The sequence below is a fragment of the Cheilinus undulatus genome, linkage group 2 (assembly GCF_018320785.1).
Source record: "Cheilinus undulatus linkage group 2, ASM1832078v1, whole genome shotgun sequence".
NCBI classification, from domain to species: Eukaryota; Metazoa; Chordata; class Actinopteri; order Labriformes; family Labridae; genus Cheilinus; species Cheilinus undulatus.
The window spans coordinates 37,684,343-37,711,598 of NC_054866.1; the positions used below are offsets into that span (position 1 = coordinate 37,684,343).

Consider the following 27,256-nt stretch of genomic DNA (forward strand, 5'->3'; position numbering starts at 1 on the left):
TATCAAAATTTTCTTAATTTGCATGGCTGTTGGACTTGAATGAAGGTGGTTTCAAATCAGTTTTATATATTATAACATTAAATCAAAGTCACCTTCATGACTTTGACAAATTGGATTGCAATAATGACTATTAATCCAATAACATTTAAGTTTTAAACAACAGTTTAAAAAAAGGAACCCAGTGCTTGCATGTAAAAAAAGAGCAGGCTGTACTAGTTCAAAAGTTTGTGGTTCAGTATGTAAAATCAATGAACGCAGGGCTGTCCTTATTTGATTTAGGCTTGTGTGTTTCAGTAAATACAATATACAAAGGCCATGTTTGCAAAGGTGTGCTGTAAGTTCTCGACTTTGCCAAGACAGAATTAATGGATTTAGACGAGAATAGATGTTATTAAACAGATACGGGGAAAGACCTGAACCCCCACCTATTAGATACTGTAACAAAGCTGCAGAAGTCTTTCACCAAAGACTGAAGCGAAAGTCAAGCCAAGGTTTTTATAAACAATCTTAACCATAGTTTCAGTTTTGTTACTCTGAATAGCAAACAAAGAGTGAGGGAAATCGTTAAGCGGCATTGAAAAAAGCTATGGTATAAGGGCATGAGACATTTTGGTTGGCTGAAGGAAAAGGGACGATCAAATTTCTCTCTGTGAGGTGGAGAAAGCCTGAGAGAGTTATGTAATGTTGTTGGGATAAGGAGCCAGAAGGGGTGTAAACAAAACCACTCGAAAGTGGGACAGGCCTATAGTCGTTGCCTGGTAACAAATATTTTGGGCAGGAGGATCAGGCAAACACGGCCCGCCTTCCAAAAGGAAATAGGGGCTGGCCTCATGAGCACAGCACAAGTTAGTGGCTTCCCGAAAATACACTAAGAGACGGGGGCAAGCAAAACAAAGCACACGAGGGGCATTAGACAACCCTGTGTCTACTTTTTTTTTTTAGCATCCCTTGACTGGAGTCTAGACCACCACATGTTGTAAACAAACAAACTTTAGGTAACATAGTTAGGAGACTGCCTCTTTTATAAAGCCTTATGTAAATCTAACTCTTACTCTATCAGTCACTACTACAGTGATTTCAGTGCTCACAACTTTGTAAGAAGCATAAAACCTACAAACTTAACACTTCTTTTTAATGTATAAAATATGTAGTTACGGCCACAACTTAAACTTTATGAGCTTTTATATATAACCTAAACCCACATAGGATGTATCATATTGATCATTTTAGTAGCCTAGTATACATTTCATTGTGTTTTCTGAGTGTCTGTTGTTTGATTGTTTCACATATTGAGGGGATTCCAACAAATTCCTACAACAAAGTCACAGTGTTCACTAGATCATAGCTTATTGATTTCAAGTTGATTTAAATGGATCTCACTCAATACAACAAAGGGTTGCAGATAAGAATCTGCAGAATATAAGGAAGGGGGGGCACAACCTCACACTTTCTGAATTTGGATAATTTTAAATATTAGATTTGCATAAATCATATTGTTATAATACCAACATACACATCTCTACCACAAGTGTACACTGGAATTTTATTTTATGTTAAACGCTTTTTGGAAAATTGCGCTGAAAGCGACAAAAGGGAAATGTTACAACTAAACCCATAGACAGGGTAAACTATGACATCAATAGCATTGGTTGTAAGACTTGCCAAAAAAAGTTAGTTTTAACACAATTAATCAATACAGTCCTCATTATATTTATAGTTAGGGTAGATAATGTTTGTGGATCCATATAGATAGACAGATAATCATTTACATGTCTAACCATACCATTCATCTAGTATTTAAAGATTAAAACATGAATTGATATAACACATATAACCTTTGTACTAAGAAAATATGAAAGAATATAGATAATATAGAGAAACTGCCCAAGAATCAACGTAATATATATAAATATAAAATATATATATAATGTGTAAAATATACATCTTCTTGTGATTATTATATTATTACTTCTGATAATGTGTTTTTTTGCATACTATTTGTGCTTTATATTACTAATTATACGAGATCAATATTGTTTTCATAAATTGATGGAAATTAAGAATTATACATAAAAATACTTACATATTTCAATTCAGTGATATGTTTTACACTACAAGATTGTAATAAGGGTGAGGTAAGGTTGCATTGGGTGACTTGCACATACAACTCAGTGACTGAAAAACAGAAATGATCAAGAAATTGGCCTTCACGTGGGAAAAAAAAATTTCAAAGAAATCTCCGCCAAAACACAGCCAAAACTGATGAAAATTAGCAGGTAATACAATGCTGTTTTTGTGGTCAGATGGCCAGAAACACAATTCACTCAAAGGTGTTCAACACCCTAAAAAGTTCATGTCAGATTTTTTCCCGAGTTAGTTTGTGCCCCGATCACCTCTACAGGATTACCGAAGACTTGATTTTCCTTCAGAAAGTTGTTGCCGCATGGTAAAAATAGAATCAAAGCTATTTTACTCGCATTGCCTGGTTCTGACCGTTTCATTAACCACACGAAAACTTTCTGTGCTCGCTTTGTCTTTAAGCGTCTTTACACACAGCGATTATAAACACTACCGACAGTAAAGCTAACACTACTACAAGCGTAAATGTTCCTGTCGTACATTATTTTGTTTGAACAAAGTTGCACTGCACATGCTTCGACAACAACAAGCGACAAACACGCAGTTAATAATCATTTACAATGTCTACTCATCTTTCCCTGTGCCTGCCTGACGTCTCAACACCAACCACAACAGCCGCTGACGGTTAGGACGGTTTAAAAAAACAACGGTCGCTGTAGCACACTCAGAAGTGTTACTGTTCTCTCCACTGGAAGAATCCGGAAGCCATGTTGTCTGCTGCTGCTGTCTGTCACTCAGAGTGGGTTGCCACGGAAACCGGTTGCTAGGCGGCATAACAAAAAAGACCAAATTTATACGTCCTTGCGTCAGAGGGAACGGCGTATCCATGGTGACAGAACGCTACACACATGTAGCAGAGCAAACCCGTGGACAGCACATGGCCCCGGTAACATGTTTTAACCTACATATCTTCTTTTGACTACGACTGTTTTGGATACTTTGAAAAGCATTAGGAGAAATACATAATATATTTTGTAAAAGTGGATTTTATCCGTCTAGGATTCACAGCGGAAGACTATTAGAAGATTATTAGTTAGTCATCATACCTCTGTGATTTCTGGCCCTCTCTGTGAGGTCCTGCTGTTATCATTTCTTTCCCCGTGAATGTGGGCTGTTCGCCTGCGTTATCAGCTATTCACCTCAATAATTCCCCATCATGAGCAACTTACATCGGTGGAGTTAGTCATCCCGGTTCAGCAGCACAGCACCGGTAACGGCAGCTCGGATGGGACACAACGTCCTCCGTGGATTCTCGTCTCTGACGTTGTTGTAGCGCTGACTAATATTGTGTTATCCCAAACTCTTCCCTTTTTGCTCACGCCTTTTCACACATTGGTCCCGTACACAGCAGCATGCCCGCCCCGTGACATTGTTTGACATCACATCCAAAAATTTTCAGAGTTTCATTCATGATTTGCCACCTAGTCTTCCCGCATTCAGCCTGTGGAGCAACCCCCCCAAGCAATTCTAACCTCCCACCTGCCACATTCCCACTGGTGTCCGTATGTAGGCTATGATAATGAATCACTTTGTGCTCGGCCGGGTGATGTTTGCAATGACAGGAGCCGATTTCCGTCACTACTGCCCACTGTCCATGACAGAATTACACTGCTGTTTACCAATTTGTGCTTTTTATCGGGCTAAGTGAAGCTGCTGTAGCTGCTCCGTGACACAGTGTTGCCTACACTAAAATCTATAAATATGTAGGCTACATTTAACTGTGTGATTCGGTGCTTATAAAATATATAGAATCAATGTATTTTTTCTACATCTGCAGTGAATCGGTACTTGGCGGGGTGTCTTATTTTAAGGTTTGGGGAGTGTTTAGACAGATGAAAAGGAGTCTTTCCTCGGATTACACGTTAAGCTCTCCAGCTCAGAGGACTCCCGAGGGCGTGTCCTGAGAAACTTCACAGCAGGATTTCCCTTGCATGCCTGCCGGGATTCCGTCCCGGAGCGACCTAGATATCTCACCGTGCTTAAATAAACCATGGTAGACTTTATATAGGGCTATTAATGTGTCCCAGGTGATGATGAAGCTGCACATTTAAAGTACAGCAGGAAACCGCAATATGAAAGCATAACCTATCTGCTCTTCGGCTCATCTATAAACACTTAAAACAATGTTAAAACCGACATAATCTACGATTTCAACTCACACATGAATGCAAGAGCAGTCCCCTTATGCTTAAAGACATACATAAACAACATGACATAACTGGAATAATATTATATCTTGACGTAAAAATGTTCCAATCTTAACAGCAGTATAGACTGTCCTAAATAGAAACTTTCCATTTTCATCACCCAAAGTTTCTTAAAATTTCCTCTCACAAATTGTCAGACGGTGAGAAATATCTCGTGCTTATGATAGTATTAAAAAAACAGCTATTATTATCCGCCGGCGAGGTGAGCTTCTGGTCCATTTCAGTGGGAGAGGGAATCCCTCATCGAACGTCACCAAGGATACCAAACACAACAGCACATAAGTACAAATATGGTCATGTACGTCAGCGGAACTCCGAGGCGGGACTACGAGATGCCTTGGTTGTATACTCGAGGAGGATGGATTCATTCATAAGACAAGATCTGCTACCGTGCACCGTAATACAGGCGAACGTCCACCGGCGTACAGTTAACGGACTTCATGGATGTATATTCGCATTATTGATAAACAGAGGAAGACATCTACGAGGATTTAAAGCTAAACGAGAGGACTTCTAAGCGGACCGGACTTGGACACTTTCCCCCTTAACACGGGGAACTGGATTAAGCTTCTTCATGCAACTTTTTTGGAAAGAAACCAAGAGCGTCTCACCGGGGAATAACAAAAAGATCAACAACGGTAAGTCATTACGGTACAGCTTAATGTTTGATGTTGCATTACGGAACTAGTTAGCATGCCTGTATTTGAGCTGACTTTGTAGTTTCCCATTGATACGTCTTCTGATAACATTCGTTAATATAGCTCCGAGAAAAGGGAATTTGTAACCTTTTCAGAGAGAAGTCTTTCAAGACTATCGCAAATTGACAAACCTCCCTTTAACATCGGTTATTCTCTTTTTACAGTAGTCTTCCTGCTCTTAGAGTAGCCTAACCTTCTTGGTTGTGCCGGTGCCCTGTCGCTGCAGGTGATATCGCCCCCTCTCCGATAACTGCAGGTGTCTCGTTCTCTCTCGGTCCCTCCGGGGAGATGTACCAAGGGTTCCCCGGTGACGCAGACAGCGGATCCCGTGGAAGCTCGTCTCCATCCATTGAATCACAGTACCTTTCCTCCGTGGACTCCTTCGGGAGCCCGCCGACCACCAGTGCTCCGCAGGTGAGTTTGAGGCTGTTGGAGTTAAAAGGATACCACTGGAGTGTTTCAAAATTTAAAACTGATATAAACCAGAAAACGTTATTTTTTTAATACATATTTGTGTCTGTGGGCGAAAAGTGGCATTTGCTTTACATATGCTATGGCTTCACACTGCGCGTTGACGTTATGTGTTGTTCAAATAGATGTGGCTCATTCCATCGTGTTACTTCTGTTATTTTAAAACTCCAACAGTTGTGCTTTGTTTGTGGCATACAACCACAATTTCACTCTCCAGAAAATTAATGATGCACAAAAGCGGCTTCAAATACACGTCAGAATGCAAAAATCTCAATGAAGCAATCTCTAGTTTACTCATTTGGGGCATCTTATTGCTCTTTCTATTTTCTATCAGAGGGCTTTTCATTTCACGTTAAGCCACTGCTGTTTTCCCAGCTTGTTATCAATAGTTTGCTAAGTATACCACCGGCCATATATATGTATTTACCTTTGTGTTGCTGTAGAAGATCGGTAGCGTCGCTCAAGCCTTGACAACGTGCTCGGTTTACAGCACGCCGCAGAACGGATGACAGAGTCCTGGAACTCTCCTACGTAAGCGCGGAAGCCCCGCCTCGCCCTACTGCCCGCTTCTCTCCTTCCACGCGCTCCGCTCTCCTCTCACAGGCCTAGCCGTGACGTAAATGCCTGTTCTATTTTGGAGTGCTACGTCGCGTTGCCAAGGGGAACACCGGGGGTGTGACGGGGGAGGAGGAAGAAGGAGGGGGGAGACGCTGATTGGTCGAGAAAGCCGTTTTAGGAGCCGCCTGTCCCAATGCCATAACGCTCTTTGTATGAATATTAATACAAGCTAAACCTTCTTCCCTGGGTCTGGAATACGAATAAGAAACACCAGCTGAAAAGTTGAACCTAATGGCCGTTTTTTGACCTATATTCTTGTAACCTATAAACCTACTAATAAAAAAATAAATTTCCAATTTTCTCTTCATAACTTTTTCAAAACACAAATCTACTTATCTTTCACATCAAATTTATTTGATGTAGGAGGCATCACATCTATATTTGTTTATATGCTCGTATTACACCTTAAGTAGTCCACATTTCTACATTCTTAGGGAGCTGTGTATAGCCTACTTAAACATACAAACATGTTTCTATGTCATGCTTTCTAATTTTACAGGATTTTTTTTTAACAGTTTAATGTGTATCATAGAATAGTCAAAATGAAAAGAAGTTATTATACTATTTACAAAGTGCATTTGGAATGGAATTAAGTAAATTGCAGGACTGTGTTATAGAGACAGTCTAATCTGCTGAGACTGGCATGATGACTGCTATATGTGTACTGGTAAATATAATGTACAAAAAAACAAACGACTCCAAGCTTGTTACTGTGGGTTATGCTGCCTCTGCCTGTCTACTTCTCTGTTGTGGCTTGGCAGGGTTCCTACACACTTTTAAGAATCAAATGTAAGACTTTTAAAAAAATTTCCAAGACCCAAGCTGAGAAAAATCAAGACCAATTTTTGTTGCGGCAAACAGTCAAAAATGAGAGGCGAGTGAGATTTCCCTGTACATCAGACACAGCTGAATTCTCTAATTTAATGTCAATTGATGTGATATATTTTGGGGTTAAACAAAAGGATTATTTCTGGACCATCCTATGCCTCTTTTCTATCGATATAACATGTTACAAGCCAAAAAAATCAAAGTAATGTAGCTAGAAAACAAAGATTGGTTAAAGATGCATCGTTATCAACATGTCTTCTAAAATCTCACACCTCCTACAAGTAAAAATAAGACTTTTTATTGCCTAAAATTTAAAAGGTCAAATTTAAGACCTTTTAGACTTTTCAAGGATCCACAGGAACCCTGCTTTGGATTATTTATAAATCTTTTTTTTGTTCTTGTCTCTTGATTAGGAGTGTGTGTCAGCAGGAGCTGGCCTGAGCATTGTGGGCAGCGGGCCAGGGGCTAGTGTTGGAGGGGAAATGCCTGGTTCATTTGTGCCCACCGTCACCGCCATCACCACCAGTCAGGACCTGCAGTGGATGGTCCAACCAACCCTCATCTCCTCTCAGGCCTCTGGACAGAGTGGGTCCACTGGCACTACAACCATGACCCAACCATCATCACTGGTTGACCCATATGACATGCCCGGCCCCAGCTTCTCCTCTGGGTCAGGGTTCAACCCTCCAAGTTCAGAAACTCCAGGCCCCGCGCCTGGCCCAATCCGCCAGTCCAGAACCCGTAGCCGTCGTACACGAGACGAGTCTGTGAGTGAAGATGGAGATGTTGGTGTGTTAGTAAGTGTGTGTGTTTGAGCGGTTTGCTTGTTGACCTTTTCATGTTAAGTGTAGGTACAGTACATCAGTAACAAAAGAATAGCTGTTCCATTTTGCTGTTAAGCATTAAAATACACAAACATTTGCTGATAACATTAGGACTTTCTCATTAACAAAAAGCTAGTCTAAAGGTCTTTGTATAGGTTTCTGTGGAGGAAAAACACAATCCAAATAAAAAGTTGACTTACACTACAGAAGATCACTACAGTTGCATAAATAATAAAAAAATACATTTCCAAAACCAAAGACAAAACTTTAACCCTAATCTACACAACTTTTTTCTGTTCATTCTAGCTAACACCTGAGGAGGAGGAGAAGAGACGTGTTCGCCGAGAGAGAAACAAGCTGGCAGCCGCCAAATGCAGAAACCGCAGACGAGAACTCACAGACAGACTGCAGTCGGTGAGCTTGGCCCTGTTATAACTGCACAATGAGTAATGATCATAATTACATACTCCACGTTACCTCCCATAATACTGAAGAGAGTGGTAATAATTGTACCCATGTGTGTATTAACAAAGAATTATTATAACAGAGTGTTAAAAAGTTGTGAAGACAATTATAGCTCTTAAGACAGACTATTGTACTGATGGTACATTTGACACAATTAGTGGGCATTTATATAAGCCACCTTACATATTCAACTGCAGGTAAGGAAAATCTTCCTGCTGGGATGGAAACATCCACCCCCACAAACACTGAAGTAAGGGTTTAGTGTAGCTAATGCACTCTCTCTCTTTCTGCTGCACATCTTCTTCCCTCTTCCACCCATTTCACACACCTTTGTCCCGTCCCAATGCCCTTGTTTCTTTCATTTTCTGTACCTGCCCACAGGAGACGGACATTCTGGAGGAGGAGAAGGCAGAGCTGGAAGCTGAGATCTCTGAGCTGCAGAAGGAGAAGGAGCGCCTGGAGTTTGTCTTGGTGGCCCACCAACCCAACTGCAAGATCCCATACCAGGACCAACCACAGCAGGGCTCGGTGCAGCTCCCTCCAGTCCAGCCCCAGCTCGCTCCCCAGACCTTACAACCTCCCGTCTCCATTGTGGGCTTGACTGTGAAGGAGGACTCTTTCTACCTGCCTCCTGCCTACACAGCCCATCCGCCCTCCACACAGTCCCAGCCTCCGGTTCAGCCGCAGCAGCAAGTCCAGCCGCAGCCTCAGCCTCAGCCAGGGATGATGCAGGAGGTAGAGTTTTCTAGTTCTTTCTATGGCTCGAGTGAGCCAACACCAGGCGGGCCGTGCCTTATGGCCAGCGACAGTGGTGGTGGTGGTGGTAACCATGACGATGCGGCCATTGGCAGCTACAACACCTCATACACATCTTCATTTGTGTTCACCTACCCAGAGGGAGCCTGCGGGGTCAGTGCCAACCAGCGGAACAGCAGTAGCGAGCAGTCATCTGATTCCCTGAACTCGCCTTCTCTGCTGGCGCTCTGACTGACCGACAGACACACGCGCACACATATCAACATGCACACTCATTATGCTCGCTGGAAGTAGAGCCAGAGGCAAGTACATGCACAGTACCTACGGTATCAGCCTCATAGATTGATATGACTAACAATCACTTGTACGATTGATTTAAAGTTTACACATTCTAAAATGCATTCCAAATAAGAGCCATATAAATAGTTGCACATGAATACTGAGATTTAATGCTTAACATTGAGCTTAAACAAAAGAAAATAACTTCTTATATTACCAGTATAACTGCAAACAGATACGAGGATTAATTAAGACTGAGTCACAATATAAAGTCTAAGTTGGAAGCATAATTGCTCTGAATTAACAGATTATTTCACATAGAATATTCTCGATCTACAACATGTACAGTACATAACATGCCAACAAGCACCAGAGCCCCCACCTTGTTCCCTCTGTCGGTTGCCCAGTGCTCTTGCTTTCATCCTTTTTCCATCCTTTTCTTCCTTCTTCCTCTTGCTGAATGTATTTGTGCAAATCTGAAATAGGGACAAAGGACACCATGTTCAGGGTCTTTTCTTGTGGGAGACAGCTGATTTCTTGCTCACCTCTAACTCCTCATCTGCTCGACTTTCTTCTGCTTCTTCATCTGCTGCTTGGACTTGGCAAGTTTGGGATCTAATTGTCACAGCCACCACTTTACCTTGTGCTTTCTTCTCTCGTTTAAAAAAAACTTTCTTCTGCCGTCTGCCTACCTGCCATGCGACCCATCTCTGCCCATCTCTTTTCCCCCTCCTCTATCTCTCTGTTTCTCCCTCTCTCTGAAGTCCTCGACCCCTGAGAGTCCGAAGACCCCCTCCAGCCCTTGGGACCTTGAGTGAAAGACAAGCCAACTTACACGCCCTTTTGCACCCTCTCATAAAAGGACACGGACGCAAGCCCCCTGATTCAGAAGAACCTTTTTTCTCAGAGTGTATAGCTCTGAGTGGATCCTTACAGAGAACAGCAGCTAAAAACTTTAACATACACGCACACATTAACGCAAAATGCAAGACAGGTGCCACTGTCTTCTGCTGAGCCATTTTTCAAGGATTAGACAAATCTTTGGTTGAAAGTGAATATGGAGAGAGGTTTAGCAAGAATTAAAGGAAGGAAGCCCAACCAGGTTGGACAGACTCAAATGGGAAGGTGATGGAAAAAAAAAAAGGATGACGCCCATTCAAACTATTGATTTTTGGAACCAAATGTTAAAAAACAAAGAGCCAAACGTTAAAAACAAAGCAAAAAAAAAAAAAAGAAAGAAAGAGAGAAAAAATCCTGCTCTTGCCAACTGTGTGGAAGGGTGACCTCAGAAAAACACCTCCATACCACAGAGCCTCATCACCCTGGGCCTACATGCGCACATACACAACATCGCTTTGAAGTCTCTGAACTGAAGATACCGACGTTTTGTTGCAGTGCACCAGCTACGTGTTTTGCTCAGAGTCAATCAGATGTGAACCTATGCCTTTATTTAGAGGAGAGACGTTTTTTTTGTGATTCAGACAACCTCTAAACATTGGGCTCAGTGGTCTCTGTACCTCCCCTGTTCTCTTGGTGGAGACGAGGCGGGGTGCGTTTATTGTGAGTGCGTCCACTCTGAGGCACCTGGCCCGTTTATTTCTTTCTTTATTGAGGTTGATGTGGCAAGCTAGCACAAAGCAAGACCTGGAAACAAAAGGGGAAAGCATGTGGGCTGTCGAGGAGTGAGCGTCTCTTGCCTGTGAATTTGTACAACTTGTTTTCCTGTATGTTTGAGTGAGAATTGTTCTATATTTTAATGTCTTTTTTGTTTGTGTGTTTGATTGTTTTGCGTAGACCTCTGCTTTCATTTGTACTGTTGCCATATCTTTGTTTTTGTCTTTTTATAGGGAGATTTCCTTATAACTGTTACTATTATTATTGCTTTGTAACAAATGTTTCATTATTTTATTGTATTTTCATTTGGCAACTTTGGAGGCATGTTGTGCACTACAAAAATCTTATAAGTCTATATGCATATACATATATACAAGTAACATGTATATATACGTGTATGTAATATGATTGTAAAGTATGAATGTTTGCAGATCTAAATGGGATATTTTTGTCAATGAAGAACAAGATAAGATGTTACTGAGGTTTAGTTTTCAAATGGATATTTTTCTAGATGAACAAAAAAACTATAATACATTTAAAATACTGCCCTGTCCCTAAAATGAAGCACGATGTCACTGCCTCTATCAATGTGTATTTATGTTTTTTAAACAATATAAAGCACTATACAAGTTACATTCAATGTACGTTTATGATTATGATGTTAGAAGGTTGTGGTATCGCCTATGTTTTGTTTGTTTGTTTTTCTCTGTGAGGTCTGTCCTAATGCTACTGACACCTTAATGCCACTTGATCCTTATCAGATGCAAAACGAGGACAAAAAAATAAGTGTGGTTGAATGTCAATACACATATTAAAAGTGTTAAGAGTAAAAAATAATGACTAAACTGTTTCATTAAAGGACAAAGTATTACTTACCCAGTATGCATTTCTGTCCAATATAAACATATCACTAAAAAACTCTGTTTTTTCTAACTGAAATGTGTGTTTGAAGGATAACCACAGTTGAAGCCTTGATATTAACATTACCATGTTAATCAATTCTTGTATTACATAAAACATTTATTGTGATTGTATTTGCTGGATAAGAAGTTTTATTTTCAATAAATAAACATGTTTATTAAAAAAAAATGAGATCAAAAATGTAATTTTTTTTTTTCCAAATTTGGCTCTTGGTGGTCAGAAATTGGGCAGACCTCTTCTTTTTAAATGTTGAATTAATGACTGTGTTTGTACAGATGTTGGAGATGCCTTTTATTTCTCTCTCCAAATGCAAATGTGATGAGAATATGTTCTGGTGTATCAGAATAAGCATAAAACATATTCACTAGTTCTCATGTATATAGGTTTTGTGGTGCTACTTATAGTATACTATAATGATGAGGCAGTTTCACATTGTATGGTGAAAGGTTGCATATTGCTGTTGCTCGGGACATTATATCTAGAAAAGAAAGCCATGAACAGTGAAGTCCCAGCAGCTCAAGCTCTGATAAGTCCAGAAATCCTTCTATGAGTTCATCAGAATTTAATATCAACTTCCTGTTAAATATTTAAGATGTTTACACACACAGATCTCAGAGAGTCATGTACTGTACTTGCACTCTACACACACATACACCCCTGATCAGCTTACGGCAGATTCACTTTTTTATCCAATTTCTTTTACTTGGTTTCAGTCGAATTTATTTTACCTATTTTTTCCTGTAAAGTTGCAATCACAAATTTGTTGCTAAGGTGAAACAGAAGGAAATTAGAAATATTTAGCTTTCAGTTATAAGACAAAGAAACTGCCTGCACCTACCTGCACTGTACATGGCTATGTTAGTGTCAACTGAACAAGAGCACTCCTATTTTTCTATATTGAGGTATAAGTTGCAATGTATGTTTATTTTTCCACAAGCCCCATTTATAATCAGATTTAAAAACAAAATGCAATACTTATTATCTTCTTGGATGAACATAATGTAGCATAACACGCAGTGCTTCAACTGACTGCTACTATGTCAAGTGAAATGATGTATTGCTTTAATTATAAACTGTTGTTAAAAGATTAAAAGTTATCTTTAAATAATTTTAAAATTTGATTTGAGATAATATTCATAAAGAAACTTTTTCTATTTTTGATTACTTGTGGCACTTTCAAGGTTTCTCCATATCAAAATACAAATGCTGCTTCATGTCTGACTAATCCCTTTATCAATGTGTCATGCAGTTTTTTTAAACTCAGTACTTGTTTTTTATGTACCAATTCTGGCAAAATTGGAAACAGGATGTATGATTGTTGATGCATTTTGTGGCTACCTCAATGAAAGGCCCAAAGAAACTTGTTTTGAATGTGAAATGGTTTGATGTCAAAGACATATGACATTGAAGACACAAGACTTACTGCATTACTGGCTAATGATGGTGCTCTGATTCCAATTGGCTATACTTCGATATAAACAATCCACCAAATTTACAAGATATCTGTACAGCAATCTTAAATTCTGTTCACTAATTTTAAAGACTTTTTCATTGCTTTGACCAAAGTTTTTGAAAGACTTGCCATGTTTCTTTCGCAAACCCTGCTCTGAGATCTTCTGTGTCCACATTTCAGCTTCAAGTTCATTTTGCTACTATATCAAAGTTTACATGACAATCTATTTTCACAGTATCTAGAATGCAAAGGTTGGGTGAGCTGTCTCATATAATGATGGTCTGACCAAATGCCATTTATTTCCAATTTGTGAAAAAATACATAAATAAACAACATATTAAAAAGTATGTGTCTCTCAGTTTAAATGTGACATCTCCAATGTGCCCCATGACCTCTGTATGTTTCTTTTTTTAAGGGATGCATGATATTATTGACATGATATCAGTATTGGCAAATATTAGCTTCAGAAATGAATCATCTGTAGCAGCGGGTATGAAAATTTCAGTTGATATTTACAACCAATATTTAGGCTATAAAAATCTGCCTATATTGACTGTAAACATAGGATTTATGGAAGATAAATTGGGGTTTGGCTCTAAGTGGAGTTTTAGGCTGGGCAAACAGAGCTTCATCTGCTGTTTTTTTCTTTAATCATCAAAATTCCTGACACTTTAAAGTGTGTTTCAAGGACTGAAATATGTTAATTTGTTCACCCTAAAACTTTAAATTGTGTGTTTTAAGGACTGAAGTTTTATCTATGAACTACATTTAAATATTGGTATCAATATTTGTAAACTCAACTTAATTTGTAAATATCAGCATATCAGGTATCTGCAAAAATTGTATAATAAATAAATATATATTACTATATATATATATAAAACACAAATGTTGTGCATCTCTATATTTTCTAATAAGAAAACGAAGTTTCTAACTTTGTTATCTTATTTGAGACTGCATGGACTCAGTATTTAACATGTCTGTATGTTTTATTTCTACTGCATTATTATATGCCGATTATTGTCTTGACTAATGTGCACCAAAAATCAATATTGGAGGCTTTAATTACCATGTGCAGATGCTTTTGTTGTATGTAAATTTCTTGGAAACTAAATAATTGCCTAAAAAATTTTATACTCCTTGGTGGTGGTGAAATGAAGAAGTATTTCCCATTAAGATGCCTCTCACTCCTGGCAAACCATTGGGCAGAGGCTGGCAATCGCCTGGGGCCCCAGACTACTAGTGTCCTCAAGAAGACATGATTACCTTAACCCTAGGGGGTTTAGCTAATAACAGCTCAAAAGTACACAGCAATAGACACTTCCCCTTTAGTGGGAGGAAAACAGGAAAAAATCTAACTCACGGTGTGTGAGTTCAAAGAGAAATAGGAGACTTAATTTAGGGTCATCTAATAAACTTGGCATGAAAAGTAAGTTTGTGTTTGGTAGATTTTTTTTGCTTGTTGGCAATAAATCTTATAGTAAATAATAATAATCGTGTATAAGCCTGTTTATATCCCTTTTAAATGGTGCCACATTTGTAAGGAACAGGTATTTGTGGGATAAGCAGCAGAGCTGAGAACGTGGGCTGCACCAATGAAAAATCTGCCAACTCATCTCTGCCAATGCCAAACAGCTTATTCTGCCACTGACTCTTTTTTATAGGTGAGGGAAAAGATCGATACAGCATAGTATTGCAATAGTTTTCTTGGTGATATTGTATGAATTCACGTCCACCAAGCATCTATATTTTCAAATTAATTGCTAATATGAACTGAAGTCTATGATACTGGAAAAAATTGACTCAATTTCTAATCCTGTCCACTTGATGCTGTGGCACCCTTTGTCCTGTGAGGTCGGCAGAGGTGACGGCCATAGAGCAGGAAAAAGTTAACACAACAAATGTGGCAGAACCAGCGAAAGGAATTAGAAATGCAAGCTGGGCTTGAACAAGATGGACATGACTCATTGGGTTTAAGAGGAGTGCCCCATGAAAATAACATATTGCGGAAATATGACAAATATGAGGGCATACCGAATGCTAAATCAGCTAAACAGTTAGAAAAATGGTCTAGATAGCAATATATTGCAATGCTCAATATATTGCAAAATGTTTAAAATTGCAATAATATTGAATCGCAACCAAAGTATCGTGATAATATTGTACTGTGGGGCCACTGGTGATTCCCACCCCTACTTTTTGGTGGTGTTTGGTAGATTAGGTGATTGAAGTCTGGAGAAACAATACATAAAGGCAATTTAACAATTTATTAACTTAAAAAAAGGAGACACAGTAGTGTGTGGAAGAACCATACACAGCCACAACAGCCTGGCATCTCCTCCTCATGCTGGTCACCAGCCAGGTCCCACTGCTGCTGCTGAGATATGAGATTGCCACTGGTTGATTGCCGCAATCTCATATCACTATTCTTTTTTCCGAAAGGGAGATGCCTCCCCACACCATCACACTCCACTAAAAAATGCTACTCTATCGTTGCAGCAATCAGCATGTCGGTCCCTGCATCTTCTCCACACTTTGGCCCTCAATCCAACTGCTGTAGGCAGAATCTGGACTAATGCTGAGTATAACAGGTGCCAATCAGGCACCCGATTGTCAGCACCTGGGAGTAACAGAAGCTCAAAACAAGAGTCAATATCAACAGCAAGATAAGCTGTTTGACATTGGCAGAGAAGATTTGGCAAATTTTAGTGGCCGCAACCCACATACTAAGCTCTGCTGCTCATCCCACAAATGCATTCTCCATACAAATGGAGCACTATTTAAAAGGGAAATAAACAGGCTTTCCATTGGTTTAGACTTATTTCCAAGAAGCATTGTTGCAGCAAAAAATAATCTACCAAACCCAAATGTCCTTTATTTCTGTGTTAGGTTTAGACATTTTGAACTCTGCCTGAGTATTTCTATACAAAAACACTGCTAAACAGTCATTTTCGATTTGTGTTGCATCTGAGCTAAAATATCATAACTAATTAACATTTAACAGAGTTAAAAACAAACATAGAAAGCATCAGTGTAATGGAAAAAGAAATTAAAATACACATCCTGAAATCACTGCTGTGTGAAGACTGAGTAAAAGAAGTCCATCAGTGACTTAAAGCATTCTTTCAGCCAAATGTTAACTGGGGTGGGAAGTAACTAACGACGTTTACTCAAATTACTGTAACTTAGTAGAGTTTTTGGGCACTTATATTTTTGAGTCCATATTAAAATCAGTGGCTTGACTTTTACTTAAATACATTTAAACAGAGTAACAGTACTTTTACTTGAGTACAATAGCTGTATATTTTCTCTACCTCCGACTGGTTGCCACCTGCTCAAGAACAACATAGAAAATACATAGAAAGAAGGAAAGAAAACGTTAGGGTAGAACTGGGTGTAAAGTTCGCCATAAATATCTATTTAAGTACTTTGTAAAACAAAATTAGAGCTTAATGGTGAAGGTATATTATGCTCACCTACGATGGGTTTCCAGAAAGTTCTCCAATTAAATGCCTTTTCAGTGTCTACCGGATAAAACAACTATTAGCTAGCATGCCAACCGCTGATAAATATCACACAGTGAACAACTAAAATGACATGTAACAGTATTCACTGATGCCTGCTCAAGTCCTTTCGTGAAAGTTTGCGGTCTTTGTTGCTCTCTAGCGACGGAAATTCAAAACTCTCGAGACGCTTTAGCGGTTAAACAGGAAGTTGCGTCACAAGAGCAGCGCGAGTTCTCCGGATGTGGCTGACGTCACCGCACATTTATTGTAAACATGGCGTCTGTGACAACAGGTGAGAGCATAAAGGCCCGGTTAGAAAATGTTAGCGCCTAGCCACGGTTAAGTTTCAACAGTATTTGATTGATATATGGGCATGTCCGCTACATTTATTTGAATCACATCGAGAGTTTCTACAGCAGGGTTTTTTTATGTGGATGCCGTGTTGGTAAAAGGCGTCTTTTAATTCAGTGCTGAAGCTAATGCTAAGGCAGTGCTAATGCAGAATGCTAACTAAAAAGGTCCTGTGGTTATTTGTTCTCTTTCATGTTTCATTTCACTTCCAATGAATAAATCGAACATAGAGGGGGTACTGTGCTAAACATCTACGGCTGTTTTAAGACCTTATACAGTCTAACTGGTTGATCATCGTCTAATGCTAACATGAGCTAACATTCACGGATTTAAAATTCAGCTTTACAACCAAACGGAGCACATTCTAAACCTAACTTCATACGTATTTGATGGAAAGTGTTTGGTCATCCGTGGATCTGTTAGTCAGAACTCAAAGTGCCAGCGTGTGAGTTATGTCTCTGTGCAGCTATGAGTTCATCAGCATTAGTCACAGCTTGTTGGACTGAGCCATTGTTCTGGCAGCTGTTGTGCACCCATCACCCTGGATCTGTTACTCCAACCACAAGACGACACTTCATAATTGGTGTTATAAATAACCTCCAGCTGGCCGTGGTCAGCATGTGTTAGACCTCAGCATGCTGCTGTCTCCTCAGGTTTATGTCTCCCACTGGCAGTTTAGTGCTAGGCTTATCTCCAGCTGTAGTCTTCAGTCATGTATTAGGTGCTTCCCTGCTCATGATTGATGTCTGATTTTCAAAGTTTTCTCAGCCCAGTTGATTGTTAAATGTTCTATAAATCTTTTATGTTTTCTAATTTCTAATTGTCATTTTTTATGAAAGCCACCTCAGAGTGGATCCAGTTCTTTAAGGATGCTGGGATCCCAGCTGGCCTTGCAGTAACTTACGCAGTCTCCTTTGTGGACAACAGGTAACATTATATCTGCTTTTCTTTGATAAAGATCATTTTAGCCATACTTAATTGTATTGTAACACAAGTTTCCTTTGCACACTCACTTATCATGCTGTAAGTGAGTTGTGACAGTCTCCACCATCAATTTAACTATGTCATTATACAAATTGGCTTGTTTGATAAATTGGTCTAAGCTTTATGCAATTAGGCATAATGTAAGATGAAGACATTATCACATCTACATCTCACAGAGAGGATCTAATGCTACATATGCAGAGGAAAAGATGTGCTTGGATGGTTGCTCTTCTTCCTCCTCTCTCAACATATTTAGGAATAAGCTGTGCCTGATTAGTTTACATGAGACCATTTTTAAAGTTTACTCAGTCCAAATTTACAAAAACTGCTGTCCTTCACTTGAAAAGAATAAAAGAAGTACTGGTGACTAATATTTTGATAATAAAATACAGTACTAAAATAAAATCATCTAGTTTTATTCTACTGGAAATTATAAATCTAATATCAACCATATTTATTATGGTTTAAGTCACACATATTTGCAGTTCTCCATTTAGAAGCACATAGTTTAATCAATGCATTCTTGTCATTGCAGAATTCACAAGAACATGTTAATGGACCTCAGTAAAGACATCATGATGGACCTTGGTATCACAGTCGTTGGTGACATCATTGCTATCCTCAAACATGCCAAGCAGGTCTACAGACAGGTGAGATCAGAGTTAACATGCGAATGCTCTGAATTAATTAAATGTTTGTAAAAACATGCTGTTTCGTCTTAGGTGCAGTGATGTAGAAACAATTGAGTGCTTGAATATCTCTTCTATTGCTATAAATGCAGTCATGCAGAATGGATGTCTTTTGAAGTTGCTGCTGTCAGGTCAGTGGCTGTGTGCTCTGTGAGTTTATATAATCTCTGTAATTTGTATTCTCTCTTAAGGACATGTGCAAAATGGCCACAGAAGCAATCTCCTCAGGACAGACCAGTGTCAAAGCTGAGCTCAGAAGAACTGCCAATACACGTAAGTATATCCACTTTACTTTTCTCTAAAGCCAGTATAAAAACAAATGTTTACTCTGATGTATGTGATTATGCGTTCTTTGATGAAATTAGTTCTAACAGAATTTTTAAAATTGCTGGTACATTATTAGAGGTGATATGAAACATAATACGCAGTATTGGCTGTGATGTAATCACAAGGCTGACATTTTATTAGAGTCCGGATTTAAAAAATAAACCTGAAAATTAAGGGTGTAGAAATTGTAGCACCCAGAGAAACACCTTGAACACAGCCAATATACTGAAAGGTGCAGCCTCCTTGCAATCAGACACTCCATGAGGCTTTGAAGAATTTGCTGGTTTGTCATTTGTTTTACATCTCCATCTCTGCACTTTGGGCCTTGTCTTGCTCTCAGCAGCTAGTACCACACAGTTGATTTAATCACAATTGCAATTTCAGGCTGTGCAATTCCATAATTGCATAAAAGGCTGCAATTACTTTTTTTTATTAAGTTGTATTTAAAGGTTTGCAAAAATGCCTGCAAAAAAGCCTCTCAGTTTATAGGAGTGCCACTGTTGCACTTTCTAGAAGTACTGTTATTCGTATTTATTTTATTTTGTTTTTTTAAAAAAGGGAAAACGTTTTTTTGGGGGAAGAGAAGTTATTTTGAAAGCAGAAATGAAAAAACTTCAGGTTTTGTCATTTTTATGCTAATTAATACTTTATGTTTTGAGTTGTGAATACATCCTCAACCATCATTATTCTCTGCATTTTCCTTAATAGCCAAGCAAGTAGACTCGGGATACCTTTTATGTTTTATTGCAGTTGAAGTTGTCCATTAGGATAGCAGTCATACATAATTATCAACTTATGCAACCCTATCAGTTGCCCTAAGCTGCTCCCTTACTCCTATTATACTCCCATGCCTCTTATACTTTGTTGGAAAATAAAAATAGCAGTATTTGTTTCCAGTAGATTTCACTGTTCTGTTATCTAACCTTGGATTTGAGCATTCCTTGAAGGCTTTGTATAACTGTCACAATCTTCCCAAGTGGTAATTTGATATCTTATTGCGTCATCTCTTATGGTTACCTATTGTTTGTCAGAGAAAACCACTTGAGCAAGTATGCTGAAATGCTTACTGCTTCAAGTGCAGGAGCTGGTTCTGCTACTGAAGTGCCTTCTGCAAACTAAAGTAAATCTGTGATTAACAAACTACTCCTGTTCACTGATTCCCTGTAGTTGTAATAGAGCTGTGTTGCCGTTCTGCTGTTGCACATTTAGTTCTGCTTCTGCAGAACAACAAAAAAACTGCCGGCTTGCCAGCCCCTGGGCCATCGGATTCTTAAGGGGTTAAATCTTGTTGATTTTTGACAGCAAGTCAGTTTTGGGGGGGGGCTCAGCTTTTCATGGAAACAAGGAGGAGGGCTCCATGGAAATATGTTGGGAACCACTGCTATAGATAATGGAAAAACTTAATAGCTTTCCCATGACTTTTTTGATAAACATATTCTCAACTGTGGTGTCTTTTTGCCACCTTGTATTTAGGAATCATGAATTGTCCATCAGAATATGGTATTATGGTAATGTCTGTACAGGGCCTGCCTGTACAAAGTGATGCTACCTCATCCTCTCTGAAAATGTTGGACTCAGTCTACCATGCTGCCTTGCGATTTATCACTGATCTGGGTTTTCGGACCCATCATTGTGTTTTATATGAGAAACTTGGTTGGTTGTCCTTATACAATAGAAGGATGGAACATTGGTATATCTTTCTTTATAAGGCTATTTAACTGTTCTTTACTGACTCCAAAAGCTGTCAGTAGCTTTAATCTTCGTTCTCACGGATTCATCATGTATGAGATTCCTCACACTCGCTCTGTCTTTGGTCAAAGAGCTTTCAGTGTTTTTCCTCCATCGTCTTGGTCAGAGTTACAGGGTCATCTTAAACTTGAGCGTTGTTTTAGTTTAGGAGATTTCAAAACTAGAATTAGGGAACATTTGACCAGTGTGTGCACATGTCTATCTGCTGAAAGCTGCTGATTTGTTGATTGATGTAACCTTTGTTCTATGTCCTGTTTTAATGTCATATATGTGAAACTTATCGTGCTGCTGTCTTGGCCAGGACTCCCTTGTAAAAGAGATTTTTGTATCTCAATGGGAATAAATCCTGGTTAAATAAATAAATAATCACATGTTGATGTGTCCTTGGGCAAGACACTTAACCCCAGTTTGCTCCTGTGTCAGTTATATTATACATCAACGATGCTTCCCCTATATCCATTTCTATTGGATAAAGCCTTGGCCTGGAAGAGAGGTCATCAGGTGGTCCCCAACCTTAATGGGGTGTTTTGACCCTTAACCACAACACCCTCCAGTTGGCGAGTCCGCAGTGACAAATGGGCTAAATGGGTATGGAAGTGTACGAATGGGATTAGTTATTACCGATGGCCAATTCTCCATAGCATATGAATGTGTGAGTGAATCTGTAGGTGTGACCTGCGGCGTAAAAGTACTTGAGTAGTCAAATGACTAGAAAAGCACTATACAAGTTTAAGTCCATTTACCATTTAACTGTGAAACTTAAAGACTTGATGAAGGTAGAAATAACCCGTGCAGGCTGGCCTGTACCTCTTTCATTGTTATGTCAATCAATGGAGCATTAAAAATTGTTCTTATTAGAGGATGAAAGCACATTAGTTTTATCTAATGTTAACAGAAAAATATGTTCATTAAAGCACGATTTAATTTTGGCGTGTCCAGAGACAGTCAGCCACAGTCACCCCCTCATGTTTCTGATGATAATTCTGAAGCCCAGCTGTCCTCTGATCTGGACTTTAGGACAGAACATGATGTGTTCCTGTAGGAAACAAGCTGGGTACATCTCTTTTTTTCTGCTTTTTCTCAGCTGCCACTCGTATGATTGCCAACGCTTTGAGCCATGACTCTCCGCCAGCAACTCCAGCACGTCGACCTGACAACCGGCTCTCTGTCACAGTGTCCAATATGCAAGGCAACAAGAGTAAAGCAGGTAGATATCGCAGAACGTTCCTCCTCACCACCTTCTGTCATATTCATCCGGGGTCATGAGCCCCATCTATTGTACCTCTGTTTAACCCTGTCATCCCCACCACTTTGTCAGTTGTTAGTCAGCCAGCCGATGAGGGGAACAGTTTGCAAGGAGTGAAGCGCCGACGTGTGACCGCTGAGATGGAAGGCAAGTACATCATCAACATGCCCAAAGGCACCACGCCTCGTACACGCCGAATCCTGGCCCAGCAGGCCAAGAAAGGTAGGCCTGAGCCAGTGGCCTTGCCGACAGCTCGCACCAACTTAAACTGTTCCTCAACAAGACTAAAATTAATATTTTCATCTTCCTATTTCATACTAAAACTGAATAATGGGACTCAAGGCCGATGCACTGATCCTGTCCTAATTTAACCTCTTTCTTTAACTGATAATTTCTGCTTAACCAACAAATAATTGCTTGTCAGACTGGGCTCATCTTTTTCATTCCCTCAGTTTTACTGGACCATAAAGCTTTTATGCATATAAGGTATTCTATTAAGGATCTGTCTCCTATAGGAGTTGAAACTGTGTGAAGTGTTGTATATATTATATATACACAAATGAAAACATAATCTATGCTCTGACTCACTCAAGTCGGCATTTCAAATTCAGTTTCTCTCATCAAAAACCTCAAGTAAATTCTCTAAAAAGCACGTAATATCTGAACGGTCATTTATATTTCGAGTACTCAGGAAAAGTGATAGCATGGTATTAAATGTTTCATAATTAAAGCTTGATATACCAACATAGTGCATTAATGCAGAATTAAAAGCAAGCATAATGAACTCCAACACTTTTAAAATGACAAACAAAACAGTTTACTATAGATCCTGAACTGAAATATTTCAATTGATGAAGTCCTAAATTTGCGAGAAACCAAATTCTGAATTTTTGTTTTTTAAAAGACATAAATTTACGAGAAAAACTCAAAATGCTTCATATTTAATGTTTATTCTAAGTGTTGATGATAATGTGATGTTTCTGGGCTAAAATAACAGGTATTTCCTTATTGCTCTTTCCTAGTAAATGTTAAATCTGATTGGGCTCTCACCTGCAATATTTGTACAAGGAAAATGTCCCAATCTGGTTTGATTTTCTTCAACGCAAGAGATGAGAGCATGAGAGATTTTTGACTGTGTATTATGAAAAAATAAGGTCAGGCTCCCCTGAAATGGCAATATTTGAACTCAGAAGGTTTTTTTTTTCTTGTAAATGTATGGCTTTTTAAACTTGAAAAATTTCCAGTTTATTCATTTTTTTTCCTCAAAAATGAACAGATTCATAAAGATTTTTGAGTGGCCCTAGTAGATTTCAAATGCTGTCAACCAGTTTACACAAGAAAAAATGCCCTTAATATGGGGAACCTGCTCGTGGCTCTGTTCTCACAGTTTGTGTGCAGTCGTTTGACCAAATATCAAACATCTTAGAAATCCATCCGTCTGTGATCTCTAGGACGATCTCTCCTGGGTTTCTTTCTTTCTTTCTTTCTTTCTTTCTTTCTTTCTTTCTTTCTTTTTTCCTTGCTTCCTTGCTTCCTTGCTTCCCTCCCTATTAGCACTAGAATAAGCATGTTCTTTCAGGTGGGTCAATGGCACATAAGGCTTAATTCACTGCAGTTGCACCACCTGACATTTGATATTTAGAATAAAACCAAGAGTTTAATGGTAAAATATATTTTTTTAGCAGTTTTACATTGGTCGCACCACCTGACATGGAAAGTGTAACCACCCACTTTTGACTCAAAAGAAATGTGTTTTTTTTTCTTTATTCTAGAGGTATCTACAAACTATTTTTGTTGACATAAATCAACTGGAGTCAAATGTGTGATTAATTATGCTACAACCTGTTTGTAACACTTCGTTTTAAAATAAATACACATGAATATGCTTGCTCCACCCTGACATTTAGGAACTTGCAAATGCAAAGTTTTTTTTGATGATCTTACTACCTTGAAAATGATAGATTTTAAATTGACATTTGTACATTTTAAAGATTTCAGCCATAAAATCCTGCGAAATTTTTCTAATTTGAACTTGTCCCAATTGAAATATATATTTTAATAGTGTTAGTAACTTGTTCTGTCACTTGGATGGTGGTGCCCCCATTTTAAGGTTTGAGATGCCAAAATATAAAATACATTTTATTATTCACATATTCTAAACATGTTCAAACAAAGTCATTTTCACAGAAGTAATTGATATATGCCATATTTTTTTGTGTTAAGGAAATAGTAGATTCAGACACAAAAATATGCTTGTCATGCCATTGACCCATATGTATTTTTTTATCTTTTGGATGTTCTTATTATCACTTTGCTTCTTTTTTATGTTTTTAATGTGAAATTTCTATTTAGATTTAAATTGTATGTTAACACCTACACCTAACACCAAGCCTATAGCAGTCAAGCTGGGACGTTTTTTTTTTTTTTCATTTATACTAGTAATTCTTTTAAAATTTCTCTATTGTTTGCTCTTTGCTTTGGAAAGGTTTGAAACGCACCTCTGTTTTTGCAAGACTTGGGGCCGAGTCAAAGGCAGACACAACAACGAGCTCTAACAAGGTGAGTTCTATTAATATGTCTTGGTAGATTGCTTCATATTGGATTGGGATGGGTGTCAGTCAAAGGGGTTCTGTTCTCATAATGCTCATTTTTGGCAGCCCACTGGTGTGTTCAGTCGACTGGACATAGGAGAGGAAGAACAGAGGCCAAGGACAGGCAAAAGTGCTGGAAACATGGAGGTGGACAATGAGGATGACAGTGACGGGGAAGGCTCTGTCCTCCAGTATGCTGGCGTTCTGAAGAAAGCCCCGCCTTCCCAGAGGAAGGAGCCAGCTACAAAACCTGCCCCGGCGACTATGCGCCGCCTAGGAGGAAAATTCAAACTACCTCCCTCTGACACTCCCACCTCTTCTTCCCCTAACGGTCTGCCCCCTGCGAAGATAAGTGTGCTTCAGAGACTGGGCAAGCTCCCCGCCACGCACCCAAGCACAGCTGTGTCATCTACGCCTGCTGATACACAGGACAACAGGGTGACAAGCACCCGGCCCAGAGCTCAGGAGAGACTGACCATAGCAAGCCCCAAGGTGAGCAGCAGCACCGGGGCAGCGGGGGAAGAGTTTTTGGGGGCCCAGATGGACGTCGGGGCGGTCAGTGTTTTTAAAAGACTGGGCAGCAAGAGAACCTAACCCATCACCTCATCCTGTAATTACTGACTCTATGGACTTATGGAATTTTTACCTCCACTTTTTTTTGCATCTGTTCTAGCAACAATGCAGGGATGCAGATTGGAGAGGTGTACTTTTCTTTGCTTTTTTTTTCAGTCTGAATATTGGAAAAATTTAAAGCTGCTTAGTCTTAGACAGAGTAAGTGTTTTTATTCATTTTAGACAAGCTGCCATAGAAAAATTCTCTTTCTTCACTATCCAAGCTTTTGCTTTGAGGACTCAGAAGTCCTCTGTATGTTATGTTTCTCAACCCAAACGCTATTTATCCTGTCTGTTAGTCATATTTGCCATGTATTATTTGAAATATATATATATTTAGCTATAAATGTGAGCTTAAGGCATGAGCATGTCAGCAAAGCTTTATTTTACTTTCACCTTTTAAGTCAAGAAGTAAGGATGATGCTGCTGCCTAAACTTCTTTTTTTGAGAGTCCTGAATGAAACAACTGAATGGTTAACAATGTTCCTTCAAGATGAAATATTTCATCCTTTTGTTAATGTTTGCAAGTTAATTAAGATGTTAAAGATCTAACTTATTCTGAAGGCAAGCGCTGTGCAACAGTTGGGAAACAAAGTAGGAAAGAATGGGGAAAAATACAGTAAGAATTTCTCCACACCTCAGGCGTTTTAAGTTTATTCTTCAAGTGAAAAAAGCCAGCCTAAGACAGACTATGAAGTGGCAATTAGATCTTTGTACTTATTACCTTCAACACATCATAATTACCTCTTTGATCCTGTTTTACAAGTAGAAATTATGTGAAAGTGAGCAGAAAAGGCATCTTTTTTCCAGTGTTTTAAAGAAACATGTCACACAGAGCCACCTTTCTGAACACTCGAGTGTCAAGACAGAGCACTAAACCTCTTCTGTGCTTTGTGGAGTAGAAGTTCACACCTCTGACCTAAAGACAAGCACGTCAACTTTTCTACCATAGAGCCGAACGTTTTCTATAACCACCTACAAGGAGGCTGGATGACGAGAATATTGTTTATTCTGAAATGCAATGTATAGATTTGTTAGACTTGATTTGGAACAGCACAGACTGTGTTCTGTTGCATATTTTTCTATGTGGACATTGTTGTATCATGTATCCATATAAAGGAACTCAGAGATAACATCAGGCCTGGTGTCAGGGGGCCACGTTAAGGGGGCTCAGTAGGTAGATCACCTTTACCCAGTATGGGTCATTAACACCCGTGTACTGTTCAGTCTTTCAGACTTTACACCAGATCTTTGTTACACTGTAAATAATTGAGCATATAAACCACTTGAAGAAATTTTTATTGTTTTAAAGAACCAAGTAGTGTAAAACACACCATGAACTGTCATGATTTTTTAAAGACATTAAGAAAAAAAGTTTGGAAAAAAGTGTGCTTGGAAAAAAATTAAAAGAGTAAAGAGGGTCCAATAATTTTGTTCTTACTTGTTTCTGTCTTGTTTTTTGTCTTTACTGTTTCTGTTAAAGAGACATTTATACCTGTGAAACTGGTATAAACACTCTACAACTCTTGAAAATATCAACATGACAATTAAGTCAATATTTATTTTCCTCAGGGAACAGGTAGCTGATCAATAAACCCGTTAAACTTTTTCTCCTCACTCAATGAGTGAGTTGCTGCATAATATCAGCTGATCTGTGAGTTTTATGTTAATAATGTTTCACTGAAGGGTGACTTCATGCAGCTTTAACCACAGGTCTAACTGCAGGGCTCCTGCAGGTCCTTAAATAGGATTTTTTAAATTTATGGCCATATAAAGTCCTATTAGTATGTGTGAGGGTCTAAAATTATAGGAGGCACTTTGACTAAGACGTCTTTTTCTGATTGTTGCTTTCTAGCTTAATTATTTGATTTTATTAGTCTGTTTTTGCATTGCTTGGAAGCAGCTTAGCAAATCTGCTATATTGTATT

General features: G+C 38.9%; 2 protein-coding genes and 1 long non-coding RNA gene across 9 annotated transcripts; 2 read left to right on the top strand and 1 right to left on the bottom strand.

The window, feature by feature from the left end:
• Positions 1–4,734: 4,734 nt before the first annotated feature.
• fosb (FBJ murine osteosarcoma viral oncogene homolog B) lies at positions 4,735–9,670 on the top strand. 4 transcript variants are annotated; one of them, XM_041797715.1, is made up of 6 exons: positions 4,735–4,984; positions 5,271–5,458; positions 7,375–7,758; positions 8,092–8,199; positions 8,632–8,985; positions 9,146–9,670. In XM_041797715.1, the coding sequence occupies exons 1-6, from the start codon at positions 4,921–4,923 to the stop codon at positions 9,209–9,211; spliced, it is 1,164 nt and encodes a 387-aa protein (XP_041653649.1). In that variant the 5' UTR covers positions 4,735–4,920; the 3' UTR covers positions 9,212–9,670. The 4 variants fall into 4 exon arrangements, with proteins under 4 accessions (XP_041653649.1, XP_041653641.1, XP_041653625.1 ...); XM_041797707.1 differs by having other exon boundaries at positions 5,209–5,458; positions 8,632–9,670; XM_041797691.1 differs by having other exon boundaries at positions 8,632–9,670.
• LOC121516437 lies at positions 7,604–16,956 on the bottom strand. Its single transcript, XR_005992478.1, has 3 exons — positions 16,750–16,956; positions 9,668–9,761; positions 7,604–7,726 (listed from the first exon to the last, which is right to left on the bottom strand). It is a non-coding gene; the product is annotated as an uncharacterized LOC121516437 (long non-coding RNA).
• Positions 16,957–17,006: 50 nt separating this feature from the next.
• On the top strand, positions 17,007–26,768 carry c2h19orf47 (chromosome 2 C19orf47 homolog). 4 transcript variants are annotated; one of them, XM_041811844.1, is made up of 8 exons: positions 17,007–17,071; positions 17,970–18,057; positions 18,650–18,764; positions 18,995–19,076; positions 21,964–22,086; positions 22,198–22,347; positions 24,611–24,684; positions 24,783–26,768. In XM_041811844.1, the coding sequence occupies exons 1-8, from the start codon at positions 17,053–17,055 to the stop codon at positions 25,308–25,310; spliced, it is 1,179 nt and encodes a 392-aa protein (XP_041667778.1). In that variant the 5' UTR covers positions 17,007–17,052; the 3' UTR covers positions 25,311–26,768. The 4 variants fall into 4 exon arrangements, with proteins under 4 accessions (XP_041667778.1, XP_041667788.1, XP_041667770.1 ...); XM_041811854.1 differs by lacking the exon at positions 17,007–17,071 and adding an exon at positions 17,072–17,117; XM_041811836.1 differs by lacking the exon at positions 17,007–17,071 and adding an exon at positions 17,773–17,851.
• The last annotated feature ends 488 nt before the right edge of the window (positions 26,769–27,256 follow it).